The sequence below is a fragment of the Anolis sagrei genome, chromosome 1, assembly GCF_037176765.1.
Source record: "Anolis sagrei isolate rAnoSag1 chromosome 1, rAnoSag1.mat, whole genome shotgun sequence".
Taxonomy (NCBI): Eukaryota; Metazoa; Chordata; class Lepidosauria; order Squamata; family Dactyloidae; genus Anolis; species Anolis sagrei.
Genome location: NC_090021.1, coordinates 167,500,113 through 167,516,360, shown reverse-complemented (window position 1 = coordinate 167,516,360; position 16,248 = coordinate 167,500,113). Strand labels below are relative to the sequence as shown.

Sequence of the window (16,248 nt, the reverse complement as noted above, 5' to 3'; positions counted from 1 at the left end):
AGAGAGTTCCACTGATGAACGGCTCTCACAGTCAGGAAGTTCTTCCTCATGTTCAGATGGAATCTTTTCTCTTGTAGTTTGAAGCCATTGTTTCGCATCCTAGTCTCCAGGGAAGCAGAAAACAAGCTTGCTCCCTCCTCCTCCCTGTGGTTTCCTCTCACATATTTATACATGGCTATCATATCTCCTCTCAGCCTTCTCTTCTTCAGGCTAAACATGCCCAGCTCCTTAAGCCGCTCCTCATAGGGCTTGTTCTCCAGACCCTTGATCATTTTAGTCGCCCTCCTCTGGACACATTCCTGCTTGTCAATATCTCTCTTGAATTGTGGTGCCCAGAATTAGACACAATATTCCAGGTGTGGTCTAACCAAGGCGGAATAGAGGGGTAGCATTACTTCCCTAGATCTAGACACTATTCTCCTATTGATGCAGGCCAAAATCCCATTGGCTTTTTTTGCCGCCACATCACATTGTTGGCTCATGTTTAACTTGTTGTCCACGAGGGCGCCAAGATCTTTTTCTCACGTACTGCTCTCGAGCCAGGCATTGTTCCCCATTCTATATCTTTGCATTTCGTTTTTCCTGCCAAAGTGGAGTATCTTGCATTTGTCACTGTTGAACTTCATTTTGTTAGTTTTGGGTTCGACCATTTAACCAATTACAGATCCACCTCACCGTAGTTTTGCCTAGCCCACATTGGACTAGTTTCCTTGCCAGAAGGTCATGGGGGACCTTGTCGAAGGCCTTACTGAAATCCAGGTACGCTACATCCACGGCATTCCCCGCTTTGAACTGGATAATATGAGTCTACGGCCCCTATGACGCACTTTCCCCCATCCTATATTGAAAACCTACCCCACTGCTTATTCTTTATAGGCTCCACTCAATTATATATATATTTTTCCTACCTCATCCAGGGTTTTATCATTTTACCTTGTCCATTTGGCCTGCCCATTCTGTTCGATTTTATAATGTGTTAATTTGCTTTATTTTTTTTTTGTTACTGTATGTATTTAACTTTGAATATGCCAGCCACAGATGCAGGCGAAACGTCAGGAGAAAATGCTGCTAAAACATGTACATGCAGCACAGAAACCACACTACTCCAGAGATTCCAGCTGTAAAGGAATTGGATAATACTTGATGTTTTCCCTGCAGGCAGTTATAAAATTTGAGTTTGTGACTTGTGTTTGGTTAGAATTTTGTGTCACAATATTTTTTTAGGTGTCAGTATTTGCAAAATGATCCAGTCATGGCCTTCTATAGGATCTAGACCTTTCCTCCTTTTTTTGGAGAAGAGGAAGAGAAAAAGAGAGAATGGCTTGGCAGAATCAAAATAAGAGGGTGAATTTATAGTGGTAATCCATAGTATAAGTGTGTCCAAGATTGAACTGTGTTGGTTAGTTTATCCAGCTGGATTTCTTTTTCAGAAAGTATCCACCGCTATCTCTGCTAATAATTATGCGGATGTTAATTCCATACCTATCTCCTGGTTTACCTCTCTAATCTGGCATCCAATACAGCTGCATATTATAAGAGCATTACAGCATTAGGTTGGCAGCATTCAGCTTTCTAATCCGTTTAGATTGACTATCAGCATTCTACGGCTCCTGCCTTTCCAGGTGCAGCTATTCCCTGCTAGTTGATGTCTTTTGAAGACTTCGGTACTCACACATTGGGAGATCCAGTGTGGTGTAGTGGTTTGAGTGTTGAACTATTACTCTGGAAAACAGAGCTCAAATCTTCACTCAGCCTTGGAAATCTTGCCAAGAAAACTCTGTGATCATGCCACCTTTAGGGTCCCCATAGTCTGGAAATGACTGGAATGCACAACAACAGTTATGCATTGAGGTGTCATTTGGAATTGGAAACTACATGGGATAAACACACACACAGTTATTGATACAGCCCATGTTGTCTTTTAGTGGCCTAAATCCAACTCCCACAACCCAAGCAGCATCATAAAATCAATAAGTAAAGGTAAAGATTTCCCCTTGACATTAAGTCTAATCAAGTCTGTCTCTGCAGAGCTCCTCAAACTAAGGCCCGGGGGCCGGATAAGGCCCTCCAAGGTCATTTACCAGGCCCTCACTCAGGGTCAACCTAAGTCTGAAATGACTTGAAAGTACGCAACAACAACAACAGTCCTATCTCATCAGCCAAAAGCAGGAGCACACTTCCCATTGAAATAGTAATAAGTTTATATTTGTTAAAATTGTTCTTCATTTTAATTATTGTATTGTTTTTAAGTGCTTTTTGCACTACAAATAAGATACGTGCAATGTGCATAGGAATGTTTTTTTCAAATTATAATCCGGCCCTCCAACAGGTTGAGAGACTGTGACCTGGCCCTCTGTTTAAAAAGTTTGGTCTGCTCTAGAGGGTGGTGCTCATCCCCATGTCTCAGCCAAAGAGCCGGAATTATCTGTAGACGGCTTCTAGGTCATGTTACTGGCATGACTGCATGGAGCACTGTTACCTTCCCACCAAAGTGGTACCTATTGATCTACTCACATTTGCATGCTTTCAAACTACTAGGTTGGCAGAAGCTGGGGCTAACAACAGGAACTCACCCTGTCCCACAGATTCAAACTGCTGACCTTTTGGTCAGCAAATTCTGCAGTTCAGCGGTTTAACCTGCTGCACCACCGTGGCCACAAAAGGAAACTTGGCAAATGTCATCGATTCAGTTGGTCTTCCCCAGTTGTGATGAAAAATTGGTTTTAGGTGATTATCTTTTTACCTGTGTGCATAGAGCTGGGGTTCTCAAACTAAGGCCTGAGGGCTGGATACGGCCCTCCAAGGTCATGTACCCGGCCCTTGCTCAGGGTCAACCTAAGTTTGAAACTATTTGAAAGCACATAACAACAATAATCCAATCTCATCAGCCAAAAGCAGGGCCACACTTCCCATTGAAATACTAATAAGTTTATATTTGTTAAAATTGTTCTTCATTTTAATTATTGTATTGTTTTTAAGTGTTGTTTGCACTATAATTGTGCATAAGAATTCATTCAGGTTTTTTTCAAACTATAATCTGGCCCTCCAACAGTTGAGGGATTGTGATCTGGCCCTCTGTTTAAAAAGTTTGAGGACCCCTGGCATAGAGTATACATCATACCAGTTCAGTTTGATCAGAGGATAGGCATTGCAAATCTTGAAGTCAGTCTATCTGTCCAGTTACTGAAATGGGCACTTTTCTGTTACAGAACTTGTTGCTGTTTTGCAGCCGAGATACATAATATTTGGGATATTTGGGGTTTTTTTTTTGGGGGGGGGGGGGGAGGTTTATGACCTAAAACTTACCTTTAATTGCTTGAACTGTCCAGTAGTTCAGGAGAAGGATTTATAGAATTCCTTCAGTTAGGGCAGGTCTGTATGATAAGCTTCTAAATTCTACAAAGGTAGGAGCCCCTGGTGACGTAATGTACTGCTGACTGAAAGTTTGGTGGTTCGAATCCAGGGAGTGGAGTGAGCTCTCTTCTGTCAGCTCCAGCTTCTCATGAGAGAAGCCTCCCACTGGTTGGTTAAACATCTCGGCATCACCTGGGCAACAACCTTGCAGGCAGATAATTCTCTCACACCAGAAATGACTTACAGTTTCTCAAGTCGCTCCTGACACATACAAAATAATAATAATAATAATAATAATAATAATAATAATAATAATTAATAATAATCCTGCAAATGTTTCCTTGTGTTCCATTCTTCTACCAGGATGCAAAATATTGGTATGGATTGGCGCTGTTTTATGTCCAAAAAGTTTTCTGATCAGATTCTTACCATTTATGTCTTATTTTTAACAAAATCAGGCATGGATCTGTGTGTTCAATTGGCAAGAGAAAAAGGGAAAAAAAGAAACATAAAACTTAAACAAGTTACCTGGCGATATTTGATTTCCTCTCTCCTCCCAACTTCCTCGGTGCTTTCCTTCTTCTTGCCACCCTCATTTTGGTCTGAGACAGTACGATTCCAGCCTCCCGATTCCTTTGAATTATATTTCCTTGTTAGGACTAATCAGCAAGTGAGTTAGACCAGATCAAAATAAGACAGGGAGATTTATGGCATATTTCTCATTGCTTGAGAAAGCCCCTGACTGAGCTGTACCTCTTCAAATTGCAAGTTGGATGAAATTCTCTTTCGCTTAAATAATAATAATAAAAACCTCTACCGACAGAACATCAGCATGCCAGGGAGAAGACGTCTAGGCTAAAGCCATTAGCTTTGACAGGTCAGATTTCGAGGTATAGTAAGTGTTTTTCCCGTGCCATACTAACAATGGGGTGGCTGGTGGCTTTCATGGCTGATAGTGGCTTTATATACTTTACATTTTCCCTAATGCAGTTGGAGCAAAAACTTGGTTCACCAAGTCACATACTGTCATGTGTGAAAGTGGCACAACTCTCCATTGTGCAATGAGAACATACTACACTGCAGTGCTTTCAAGTTTTGCTGGGATTAGTAATACAAATGTCAGCCTGCCGAAGGGGAGGGGGGAGACTACTGCAAAAAACCAAAAGCCTCCTCTGCAATTTTTACATTATCTTAGCATTCAAGCCTCTTTAGGAAATTCTAAAGGAAAACAGAAGCCAATTTTAAAAGTCACTTTTATAAAAAAGGCACAGTCACCAGATTCTTTGTTCTTAAAAGCTTTCTTGTTTCCATTTCTCTTGATTCATCTGTTTCGATTATTAACCCGGAAAGGGGGAATTAAAGCATTAAGCGCTTTATCTACCTATGTAGATTTAGCTAAAAGTGCAACATACTTGACAGAAATCCCCTTCAAAATTGCTGTCTACCCAGATTATCATTTAATATGTGCTAAACCCAACTTAATGTTGCCTGTGCCTTGGGTATAAATGTCAAACTCTGTGTATATACGTCCCGGATTTTCCTCAGCACTGAATATGTTTTAATGAATACAGTCACAACCTTGGTAGATTTGAAGACCTTCTCATGCTCCTGCATTGAGGTTTCATCATCATTCGGCTTCCTCATTGCATACTGGAAAGGAAGAAATGCTTTATTCATAATGGAATTCATAGTGGGAAAATATCACTTTAGCGGCTGCTGCATAGGATTATCTCCCCCTCCCCTTCACAGAAGAAATAACTTCTATGTATGACATAAATGTGTCTCTCTTTGTCTGCATGTGCCTTCAAGTTGCCTGTTGACTTTGGCCAACACTATGAATTTCATAGGGTTTTTAAAGTGCCATTTAGAAGTAGTTTGGCCAGTTCCTTCCTCTGAAATAGTGTCTTTTGTATGGCCACAAATTCTCAAAAGTTGGCAAAGTTGTGGGGATTTAACCATTTTCCCCAAAGGAACCTGATTGCCGGGGGTGGCAAAGGGGACCTTAACTATTTTTATTCAGAAATTAGCCGTCCCCTGTCACATGTTGCTGTGGCCCAGTCTGGTGATCTGGAAAATAAGTAATGAGAAAGTGTTGGTTTCTAATATATGTAATTTCTTTATGCTTGTGGGTAAACAGTACTTCTTGTTGTTTCTTTGTCAGTGTTGATGTAAAGATGGTCTGGTTTGCCTACTCTGCAATATCCAACATATTATTGTCCTTCTTTAGGCGTCACCAGGCCCGTAGCCAGGATTTCGATTTGGGGGGGGGGGGGGAGGCTGAGGCTGAGTGAAAGAGGGTCTACCCTAGCAAATTTTTTGTATCGTTACCCCAATATCCCCATGCATATGGGATATATTGAGTATGGTGATCAGATCATGATATGAATAAACATAACAGTTTAAATAATGCACCAGGCTTTTTTGCGAACCACCATCTATGATATTATATTGTCATATGCATATACGCGTGTGTGTGTGTGTGTGAATCATATCTATCTATCTATATCTATGGCTGCATGTCTCTTTGTCAGGAGGGCTTTGATTATGTTTTCTTGCCCTGGTGAAGGGAGTTGGACTGGATGGTCTTAAGGCAGCATTTCTCAACCTGGGGATCGGGACCCCTTGTGTGGAGGTTGTTAGGGGGTGTCAGAAGGGTCACCAAAGATCACCCGAAAATACAGTATTTTCTGTTGGTCGATGGTGTTTTGTGTGGGCAGTTTGGCCCAATTCTATTGTTGGTTGGTTTCAGAATGCTCTTTGATTGTAGGTGAACCATAAATCCCAGTAACTACAACTCTCAAATGTCAAGGTCTTTTCTCCCCCATACTCCATCTGTGTTCACATTTGGGCATATGGAGTATTTGTGCCAAGTTTGATCCAGATCCACCATTGTTCGAGTCCACAGTGCTCTTTGGATGTAGGTGAACTACAACTCTATAAATTCAAGGTCAATACCCACCAGACCCTTCTAGTGTTTTCTGTTGGTCATGGGAGTCCTATGTGCCAAGTTTGGTTCAATTCTATCATTGGTGGGGTTCAGAATGTTCTTTATTTGTAGGTGATCTATAAATCCCAGCAACTACAACTCCCAAATGACAAAATCAATTTTTTGGAGTGATCGTTACTCCTTGGGTTAGTAGGTATATGGTGTCCAAATTTGGTGTCAGTGGTTTTTGAGTTATGTTAATCCCACAAATGAACATTACATTTTAATATATATAGATTAGTGGTAACATAGCATTGTGTTCATTCAGTTGAATGGACATGATAGCTGCACATGTGCAGAATGTTTCCAAAAGCTTCTGCCTGAGCTAGGATTTGGGTTTGAGTCCTCCTGCACTTGTGTAGAACCTAACCTTTGTCTTGGTGATATGGATGTCCACTAAGAAGACTACATCTAATTCTTAATGACCTTGTTCTTCAAAAGAAATGCCTCGTGATAGTCTCAGTGCCAGCCTGGCTTCTGACCTGTATTGTAGTATGCATTACAGCAGTAGCAAAAGGCCATGAACTCTACCCAGCAGTGACAGATGTCAGTGCAAGCTGTTGAGAAGGCACCATAAAGGAGGAGAGGGTTGTGGGGGAAGCACAAAGGTTTGTGTGCCTCCATGTGTATGCCATGTGTGTCTATCCTTGTGTTGGGGAATCTGAGTTGTTAAGACTCAAAAATAATCTTCAGTTGGGGCAATTCCACCATAAGTATAGCAGATTAGCAGGAGTAAACTTCTTAACCAGCTGAAACTTATGTGTGGAGAGGTAGGATAAGCTTCAATTCTTCAGGATGGCTTAGGATTGCAGGGTCAGAACTTTAGGTTCAAAAATATTGAAGTAAAAGTAATACATTCTTGATAGAAAAGGTCTTGGAGCTAAATTGCTTACTAAATCTCATCTTCTGAAGAAGGTAAAAAATCCATGCAGCTACATTTTGCCTAGAGAGAGGCAAAATGTGTCCTTACCGGAAGAAAGAAAAGCAGAAGTACCTAAAATGGTGGAGACCACATGGTCAAACCAAGGCAGTTTAAACTTAAGAGGAAGTTCCCTCACAGAATTCCATCACTACATCATTTATTTATTTAAATAAATAAATGGGGGGGGGGGGGAGAGATAGTGGCTAGCAGTGAAGAGGAAAGATGCAGCCCTTTAGGAAAATGTGCATAGCAATGTGGGGGGAGGAATCCCTCATTTTAGCCCTGTCTCTAGTCTAGCTACTCATTGAGGACAAGAAACTTGATGGCACAAAAATGTACAGTCTAGGGATGAAACCCAACACCTTGGAGCAGCAGTGGTGTGTATAAAATTCTGCACTTAAATTCATCTCTGACCCCTTCTACACTGCCATATAATCCAGATTATCAAAGCAGATAACCCACTATCTTACTTGAATTGGATTATCTGAGGGCCTTTCCAGACAGGCTCTATATCCCAGGATCTGATCCCAGGTTTTCTGTATATGCCAGATCATCTGGCAGTGTGGACTTAGTGTGTAGGTGTGAACATAAAGAGAAATGACAAAAATCTTGGAAATCATATATAGTTAAAAATATAAATTAAATGTTTTCATGAGATACGTTAATACAATGTATGTGTCCGTAAATCTTATAAAGGGTTGGTTTAACCTCTACTTTGCTAGCAAAACTCAATTACTATGTCACAAAAAATCATGTCACCAATATGTTCGGAAATGTTTTGAAAGCTCTGCATTAGCATTTTGCATTTATACAATCAGAAGAAAAGTAATCCAGTTACCTGATTTTGAAAAAGGAAGAATTTGCTCAGTTTGACTAATAGCATAGACAGACTGTTTTACTTTTGCAGATTTGATTGCGTATTCATAAATTTGATTCTCTGGTCAACTTCCACGTGAGGGTTGCACAGCAGGACCTAGAGATTCCCAAGGAGAACACTTCTCTAGGCATTTGTTAGTCCTCCAATGCGATTTTGTTGGAAGTTGTGCTGGAGAAGGGTCCAACAGAAATGTTATCTCAGGTAAAAATAATAGTCTTTCCCCCCCTACTTTCATGGAGGTCCTGCACCCCTTACCCCAGTGAATGTGAAGGGGTGACTATAATGTATTTCCCCCTCCCACTCAGGAATTTTAAGAGGTTCAAAGGAAGCATACCAAATGGCATTTGAAACAATTCACACACATCCTGTAAAATCTGTCTGTAAAATCTCTGCCATAAGGCAAGCAGAGTCCATACAGGGAGCAGAAGGCGGAACATATTCCAGGTAAAAGGGGATCACGGCAGGAGGGGCTGAAAAGGAGCAAAAGATTACAAGCGTGACTTGGCTGTTGTTCTTAAAGCCTTTATTTTAATGCAAAATAAAACTGTTCAACATTTATAGGGTGATATATAACAAAAACAAAATAAAAGGTCAAATTTGATCTTGTGGTAACAAATGTACTTCCTCCTAAAATAAACTTTCAGAGCTTTTAAACAAGTCAATGCACACAAATGTAGATTAGAAAAAACAAAACGCAAGTATAGATAGGGTGACAATGTGCAAACCGGGGCAACTCTTATTACAGTTCAAACTCCCAGAAATCAGTGGGATTAAATCCAAAATCATCTGAAACAGTCATCTTGTGAATTGAGGATTAAAATGTTACATTTTGCATTGAGAAACAAAACAGCACTTGATTAAATATAGTAGGAATACTCCTGTAAAAAGTTATATACTTCAGTGCCTGATCTGGGAGAGCAAACAATCAACTCTTAGTTCCCACAAGGAAGACGGAAATCACTCCAGATACATACAGATGAGAGAGAGGAGGGGAAAGAAGATGGAGGTAGCACTTTCATATTATACAAAAATATGTAGCAGGTAAAGCTGTTTCTGGTTAACATTGTGAGCTAGAACGCCAACTGTCGGCTTCCTAATTCCGTTCCCTGGCCTTTAGACTTCCCAGAAAGCCACCTTCTCAACTGCTGTGCTTAGTGTTAATTCCCCATTTTATTGCAGTCTAATACCAATTAGTGGTTCAGGGAACTGCTGGTATTAAACCTTTAGTTGATCATGCACAATCCACTTGTTTTAAAAAAGCAACTGGAGTTTGATCCAAAGTACACTGGTGTTTCCAGTAAGTGTATTGGGCTGTCAGCCAAGTCTCTATTCCAAGTGCAACGCTTAAGTCAAGGAATAACACCCAAGGCCAGAGTAAGGCACTTGACACCTCTAGTCTGAAACCAGTGTTGGTAGCCATGCCCTTCTGCTACTCTGGTGGTTTCCCCACCATCAATCGGACTATCTCTGGCATATTTTAAACAGCCAGCTATGAAAGAAAGCCCATCATGGCTGCCTAACATTTTTGTTTAGCCACATTAGAGGATTGATTTGGAAATAGACCCCAATGTGGGTAAGGTTGAGAAGACCATGTTTTGCAGCTTGATACTTCTAACTGGTCATTTTACTCTGCTTCTGAGTAAGGCATTAAAAGCTAATCTGATCATCAATACAAGCTAAGTGCCCCTTTGTTTTTATTGCTCACTCCTGGTTTTTAATCAAAATAGGAAAAAGTAGCAAAGGTACCAGGTAATGTAGGAAACGGGGATTTAAGTTTGCATATATGACTATGAAGGAGATGCAAAGTCAAAACAGGGTTGTAGTGAAAGAGATCGCTTTGCCTGGGGTCTCAGGGAGGCATACTACCTACTCACACGATGGATGGACTTTCCATGCTGTGGACATATCCAAGAAGAGCAACCTATCACCATCTTGAAACCTAGAAGGTGCTTTCAGTAGCCTTCCCAGAAGTCTAAATCTAAACCATCCCAAAAAACCAACATTCACCTTCGAGATTTTAACTTCTAGATTGGCACATTTTTACGCAACTTGAATAAAGGCATTATAGAATACAAGAGGACCTTTTCAGATCCGAAACATCTCCAAAATATAGAAGCTCACGATAGGGAGGAAACAATTCATAACTCAGTTTGCATGCATTTTTGTTTTTGCAAGTGGTATATTTTAATCCATGAGCGATAGCACCTTGGGAGATATGTGTGCACTACATATTGGTCTGCAATATGGTGTTAAGATAGCTTGTTTGACATTATTGCAGATAAGGTGTCCCTTTCTCTCTCCGCATATATGCACAGCACACACATGTATATTTAGATGAGTACACACCTACCTACCTCTATGAATCAATTAAACCAGTCAAGTGCTTCCCAGCCCCTCAGACAGAAATTTGGCACTTTGGACGGATGAGGGGAAATTCATTTTGTTCCTGTCCCCACAAGAGGGGTCAAGAGTTTTCACCCTCTGCCCCACAGCTATCTGTAACATATGAAGCACCTGCATCTACTCAGTTGCATCTATGCAGGGAGGAGGAAGTCTCCTACTGTTCGAAACACAGAACTACTCTTTAATAAGCCATTGGCTAAGATTAATGGTTGAGAAGGTCTCCTTTTGACCTTTTTTGCCCTACCAGATGGCGCCACTGCAGTCAATGGGAATTTTACAGGGCACTTCGGGTTACATAGAAACAACTGAGCCTTGAGCAGCAAAAGCCGTAAATAACCTAGACAGGTTCTTGCCATCCAATCTGGATGCCTCCCTTGCTTCTGAAACACTGTCAATTATCTTTGCAAACTAGAATGATATGGCACGAGAAAAGGTTAAGAGGCAGCAGTTTATAAGGCAGAATTAATTCCTTTAATTCCGTTGAGGCGAGATAAAGTCAACATCATCGATATTGGTTTCTTTTAATGAAGGATCCCAATCTATTGTAGGGTTCTGATTACACAAAAGCAAACACTATTTTTTAATGTCTTCATTGCTTGGGTCTTTCTACCCTTATCGTACTGCTGTCAATTTTTTTAAAAAACTTCAGAATCCTTGGTTTATGTGGATTTTCCTGCAACTACCATAGGCGTAAGTGTGGTTGTAAAAGTGGTTTTGTTGAAGAACTTCTATGCCTATCCTGCTTCTTATGAAAGTTGAGGTACTTTCTGTTGATTGTTTCTTTGTATGTTCCTGAGGCCAATTTCTTAAAAAAATGATTCCAGGGACAAGGTCTAACATGATATAAGAGAGTTGAAACACAGGGAACAGACTCCCAAGATTTGCTTACATGACCCTGGTCTGATAGAAAGGCAACTTGGCTCTACTCGACTAAGAAAAGTCAAACACTCGCCACTCAGTGTGGAGAGTACTGAGTAATGGGTCAGTGTTTGCAAGCAAATTATAAACACAGCAAATACCTGACATAGTTTGAAGTGGTAAAGAAGACAGAAAGTGTCAAACACTATGTGCTTTTTTCAAAATGTACTGCATACCTGAAAGAAGGAACTGAAATGAGAGCAAAAAGAAAAATAATAATGCAAATTCAAATACAAAAAGAAGGTCTTGAATGGCTTCATAAGGTTTGAGTGGGGAAACTTAGCACAGATCAGGATTTATCAAATAGCACTTTTCAAAGCCCATTTGACTGTAGGTACCAGCGGCTACATTGTTCATCAACATTGTTCATGTTCTTTTATGTCTGCATGTTTGATATATTTAATAAAATATCATATTTTTAAAAATGTCATTATTTTCCTTCTATACTGTAGTGGTCTATCTCAGTTCCAATGCTAAACAAGATGCAAGAACTAAGACCAGCAACTTGCCATTCACTTTAGACTATGTAAATTAACACAACAGTCAAATCAGTTGCCCACTCTTAAAATGGACCAAACGATTGCAAATAACTCATGAGAAATGGCAACACAAGAAATGATGTCTTGCAAGTCATTTCTAGCCACTCATTCACACCCACCTGAAATTAAATTCGTTTCTTGGAAATAGCCATTGTCTTTGATATGAATATCTTTCACATTAGGGTGCATTTTTAGAAATAAATAACCAAGGGATAATGACATGGACAATTCATTTCTTGTTGACTTTTCCCTGTTAAAATTAATCACAGAAGCATGTTTCAAGCCATTTCCCTACTTCTGGTTAGCAATGTATATGACATTGAGATCTAGGAAGGATAGGTCATCCTACCTTGGATTCAAAACTCACTAATCATTACTCGCGGACTTTGAATCTGAGGCTGCAAGTTTGGTTAAAATTCAATTACTTACCTGAATATTAATGCTCAGGACAACAATGCAGGGCCTGTGGATCCCATATAAAACCGTTGAATCTTTCATGGGCAGTAAAAGAGCTGACACTCTGAAATGCAGCAACGCAAATTTGTGTGCGTGATAGATTCACTATGCGCCATGTCTCCTGAGGCCACCCGGTATAATGAAGCCATTTCAGAAAGGCTAAATGATAAATGGCTGTGCCTCGTAGGTGACCCCTCAGTGCGATATATAATAATTATGAGATGACCTATGTAATGAATCCTGTTAATTTGCTGCATACCAAAAGAAAACCAACCCATCGCCTCATACATTTCCGTGGCTAGACCCAAGGTCTTTCCCTCCCAGAAAATGGGCTGAAGCAGAGGCCTGAAATGCCTCTGATGTCAAAGTCTGTGGAATTAAAAAGATATGCTGGATTTCTTCAAAATGCTGGGGTCAACTAGGTTAGCTTTGGTGACAAATGCAGGTCTAGAATATTGAAAGGATGCCTTCCTACATTTCCCACTAACCTGCAAGCAATGGTTCTCTGTCTGCCAGCAATGTCCAGTTTCCATTTGAGTAGAGCCTTGTTCTTCTCTGTTCTCCCTTTTTGGAATAACTGGAAGTTACGGTATTTAAGGAGAAACATATATACTGTATGTCAAAAGGCTGCCACTTCTTGCCATGGACTTCTTGCCATGGAATGGGATGTTGTATGACATTTAGCCTGGGATTGGTGGGAAGCCAGCTCGGTCAATCCAAAAACAGCACAGCAGCACAATGTTGCAAACACACTCACCAATTTCACTCCTCGGAGGACCAATAAGTATGCTGTCAATGGATTGTATTACTGGTATGACTGCTTCTTCCCTACATCCTTCTTGTCTAGGGATGGGTATTAGCAATGGTGAGGACCAAATAATGTCCCACAAGCGGTGAGTCTGGCCTTCCATGGGCTGCCAGTTACTAGTGCAGTGGTTCTCAACTTGTGGGTCCCCAGATGTTTTTGGCCTTCAACTCCCAGTGGGGAACCAGCTCTCTCCAAGTCTCCCAACCCAAAGGCAAAAACATCCCATTGTTGCATATATAATTCCTGGAGCCCTCACAAATCATTGGTTTCAACTACAGATTATCAAACTCCTCCTCCATTTGTCTATCTATATTCTTTGATATTAGAAAACTGAAGGCAGGAGGGATGAGAGAGAGAATCATGATATGTGACCAATACAGAAGAAAGACAGAAAATGCAATATCCCCAGAGGGAAAACGAAGAAGGTCACTGTGAAGGTTAAAATGTGAGTGATAACCCCTGATAAAATTGCAAAAAAACAAACAAACATTATTCCATCAGTGGAATACATTTCCTAACACAAATGAAGCCCCTTGTTAACCTGCCAGGGGATCCTTCAAGTTGGAAATTCTCCAGTTGAAGGTGGTCTATACTAAGTACACACATAATTGCACTGATTAGATAGATGCCTTTTCTGAAACTTTTCCAGAACAAGAGTCCTGGAATATGTGCTTATGACAGTTGCTAACAGCCCTGAATGGCACTTTGTGGTGTGCTTGGAAATGCCACTTTTTCTTCATCTACCACCTTCTACCTACAAGCAACTTTAAAAAAATACTCTCCGATATATTGCTACCTAAAAGTCACGTACCACTTTGTACGAGCATGTATTACATTTCGGAATATATCCCGGATGCTGACTAGCCACAGTTAAAGGACATCTGTCCTGGGATAGCCAAGCTCGGTGGTGCCAGCTGAAAGATGATGTCCATTTTCTTCTTGTTAGATGTGAAGAATAGTCCAGCTTTAAGCTATACAGCTGCAGTCATGGGATCCTTTTGCCGTGGATCTTGATGCCTATATTGATAGTGATCAGGACCAGATGGACGGGGGGCCACTCTTCCCATTTCGTTGTAAGGTAGAACCCTGTGGCCTTGAGGGGGTGATGGGGGTACATCTTGCCGAAGGGGTCCTTTATGCTGGGACACTGGTTGTGTTGGGTAATACTGAGTATACCATAATTCTGCTGGCCTCGAGGCATCGTGTGAGTGAACATAGCTCCCTTTAGAAGGATGACCTGTTGGCTGGCCTCCTTGAAAGTAAGGAAGATCTCTCTCTTTGTATGGTGCTCGTAGTCCTGTTATGTACTCCACTGGTTCTACAGGTCCATGCCTGGGAAGAGAAATAATTTTTTAAAGGATGTGTGTGCATTCAGTTGTAAATCGAATTCCTAGCATCATTTTCATTTGAAGTTATCCCTTTGCCTGGGGCAAGAAATACCTGCCTTTGTAGCAAATGGCCCAAGTAAGTCAAAAGAGAAGAAAGGCTTCCCCAGTCTCATGCTGCTCGATAGGCAAAACACAGAAGATGTCAGGCAGAAAAGTTGAGCATGCATAGCAGCTCCTTGACAAAGAGGCACCACTGGAATCCCCTGGCTCATCATGCAAAACTACTCACGATCCCTCAGCAAGAATGGAAAACAAAGACCCTTTCTGTGGTGTGCCTCTAACTGTGGCTTAGCTGGCTTAAGAATAAACAGATGAGTTCGTTCAGCATCCCCAGCAAACCTCCCAAGGATTCCCGTACACCAATATTCACACCTCAGAGCTGTTTGGCCAATTTTCTTGTCTCAAACATGTCAGTCCATAAAACTCTCTTAATCCCTGTAGATGGAAAGTCTGGAACACTCAGAAGGAAATATGAAGGATATATAGTATCTGTGTTTAGTGGGCCAGATGCCAGTAAGGTTTCAGGATGGACACACACACTGTTTCTCTCTCTCTCTTCCTTCATATGTACACAGGTAACTGGGAAAGCTAGGGATCTCTGTAACTTGTCTGCTTCCAAAAGTATTTGTCGCGCTCTGATGCATGAGGGAAAAAGGCAACCCACGTGACAGTGTAATGTCAGGGGGCCTGATTATGGAGTCATTTCTGTAGTTTCTCTGTCTTAATTCCAGGATTTACATTAATGAGGGATTCTCTTCTAATAAGGATAAAGCCAGGATAAGTGTTACACGGAATAAATAACTGTTGTATGTAGATGTCAACTCAGGAACCACAAATACTCAAAGCGATTAGACTAAAATATTTCCACAGTTACAGAAACAATAATGGAGAAATTGGCTCACTGCAACATTTTTGTGAGATGCAAAAATAGATACTGTGATTTCTAGTAGGTCTCAGTGAAAATTGAGTTTAGCCTAAATCCTGTTGCGTGACACATCCTTGCGTGTGTGTTGCAAATACATGTTCTACCTCTGTGTTTTTTAAAATGCTATTGTGTGAAATAAATGCTGAATCTGTGCAATTGCACTCCTTTTCCTAACCTCCATAAATTTGATCCAGCTTGCATGAGAAAAGGATGAAGCCTTGGAAGACAGCCAGGCTTGGTTTCTCTGAGCAATATTGAGGTGCACGGCTACTCCGATGTAGCACCAAAAATCCACCTCAAGCAAGTCAGGGAAAAGACTTGGATATGAACAAAAGGGAGGCAGGACTTTGTCCAGTGTGACAGTACAGTGTTTTCATTCAGACTGACTGTCAAAAGACTTGCACCATGTAAAATGGGGTACAAAAGGAATACACAGAAAAGTAGTTCTCAAATCACACGATCCCATTCTTTGAGTCATAATGGCTGAATATGCAAAACCAAACCCATAAAGGCGCTCTCCCAAACACATCTTTCAATCTCTTTCCATAGGAATATTTTGTGTTGGGCTATGAATCTGGAGACCAGGGTTCAAATCTCTACTTTACCATGGAACCTCACTGGGTGGCTTTGGGTAAGCCTTGTTAAACCTTAAAGTAAGACAAAAGCAAGCCC

At 40.9% G+C, this 16,248-nt stretch overlaps 1 protein-coding gene across 1 annotated transcript in view; it reads right to left on the bottom strand.

The window, feature by feature from the left end:
- Positions 1 to 8,640: 8,640 nt before the first annotated feature.
- The window catches only part of PARD3B (par-3 family cell polarity regulator beta), a 656,620-nt gene continuing 649,012 nt past the window's right edge, over positions 8,641 to 16,248 (bottom strand). Inside the window, exon 23 of the mRNA XM_060782892.2 lies at positions 8,641 to 14,595. Within this exon, the coding sequence (XP_060638875.2) occupies positions 14,235 to 14,595 (361 nt within the window). The 3' untranslated portion in view covers positions 8,641 to 14,234. The remainder of the gene's footprint in view (positions 14,596 to 16,248) is intronic.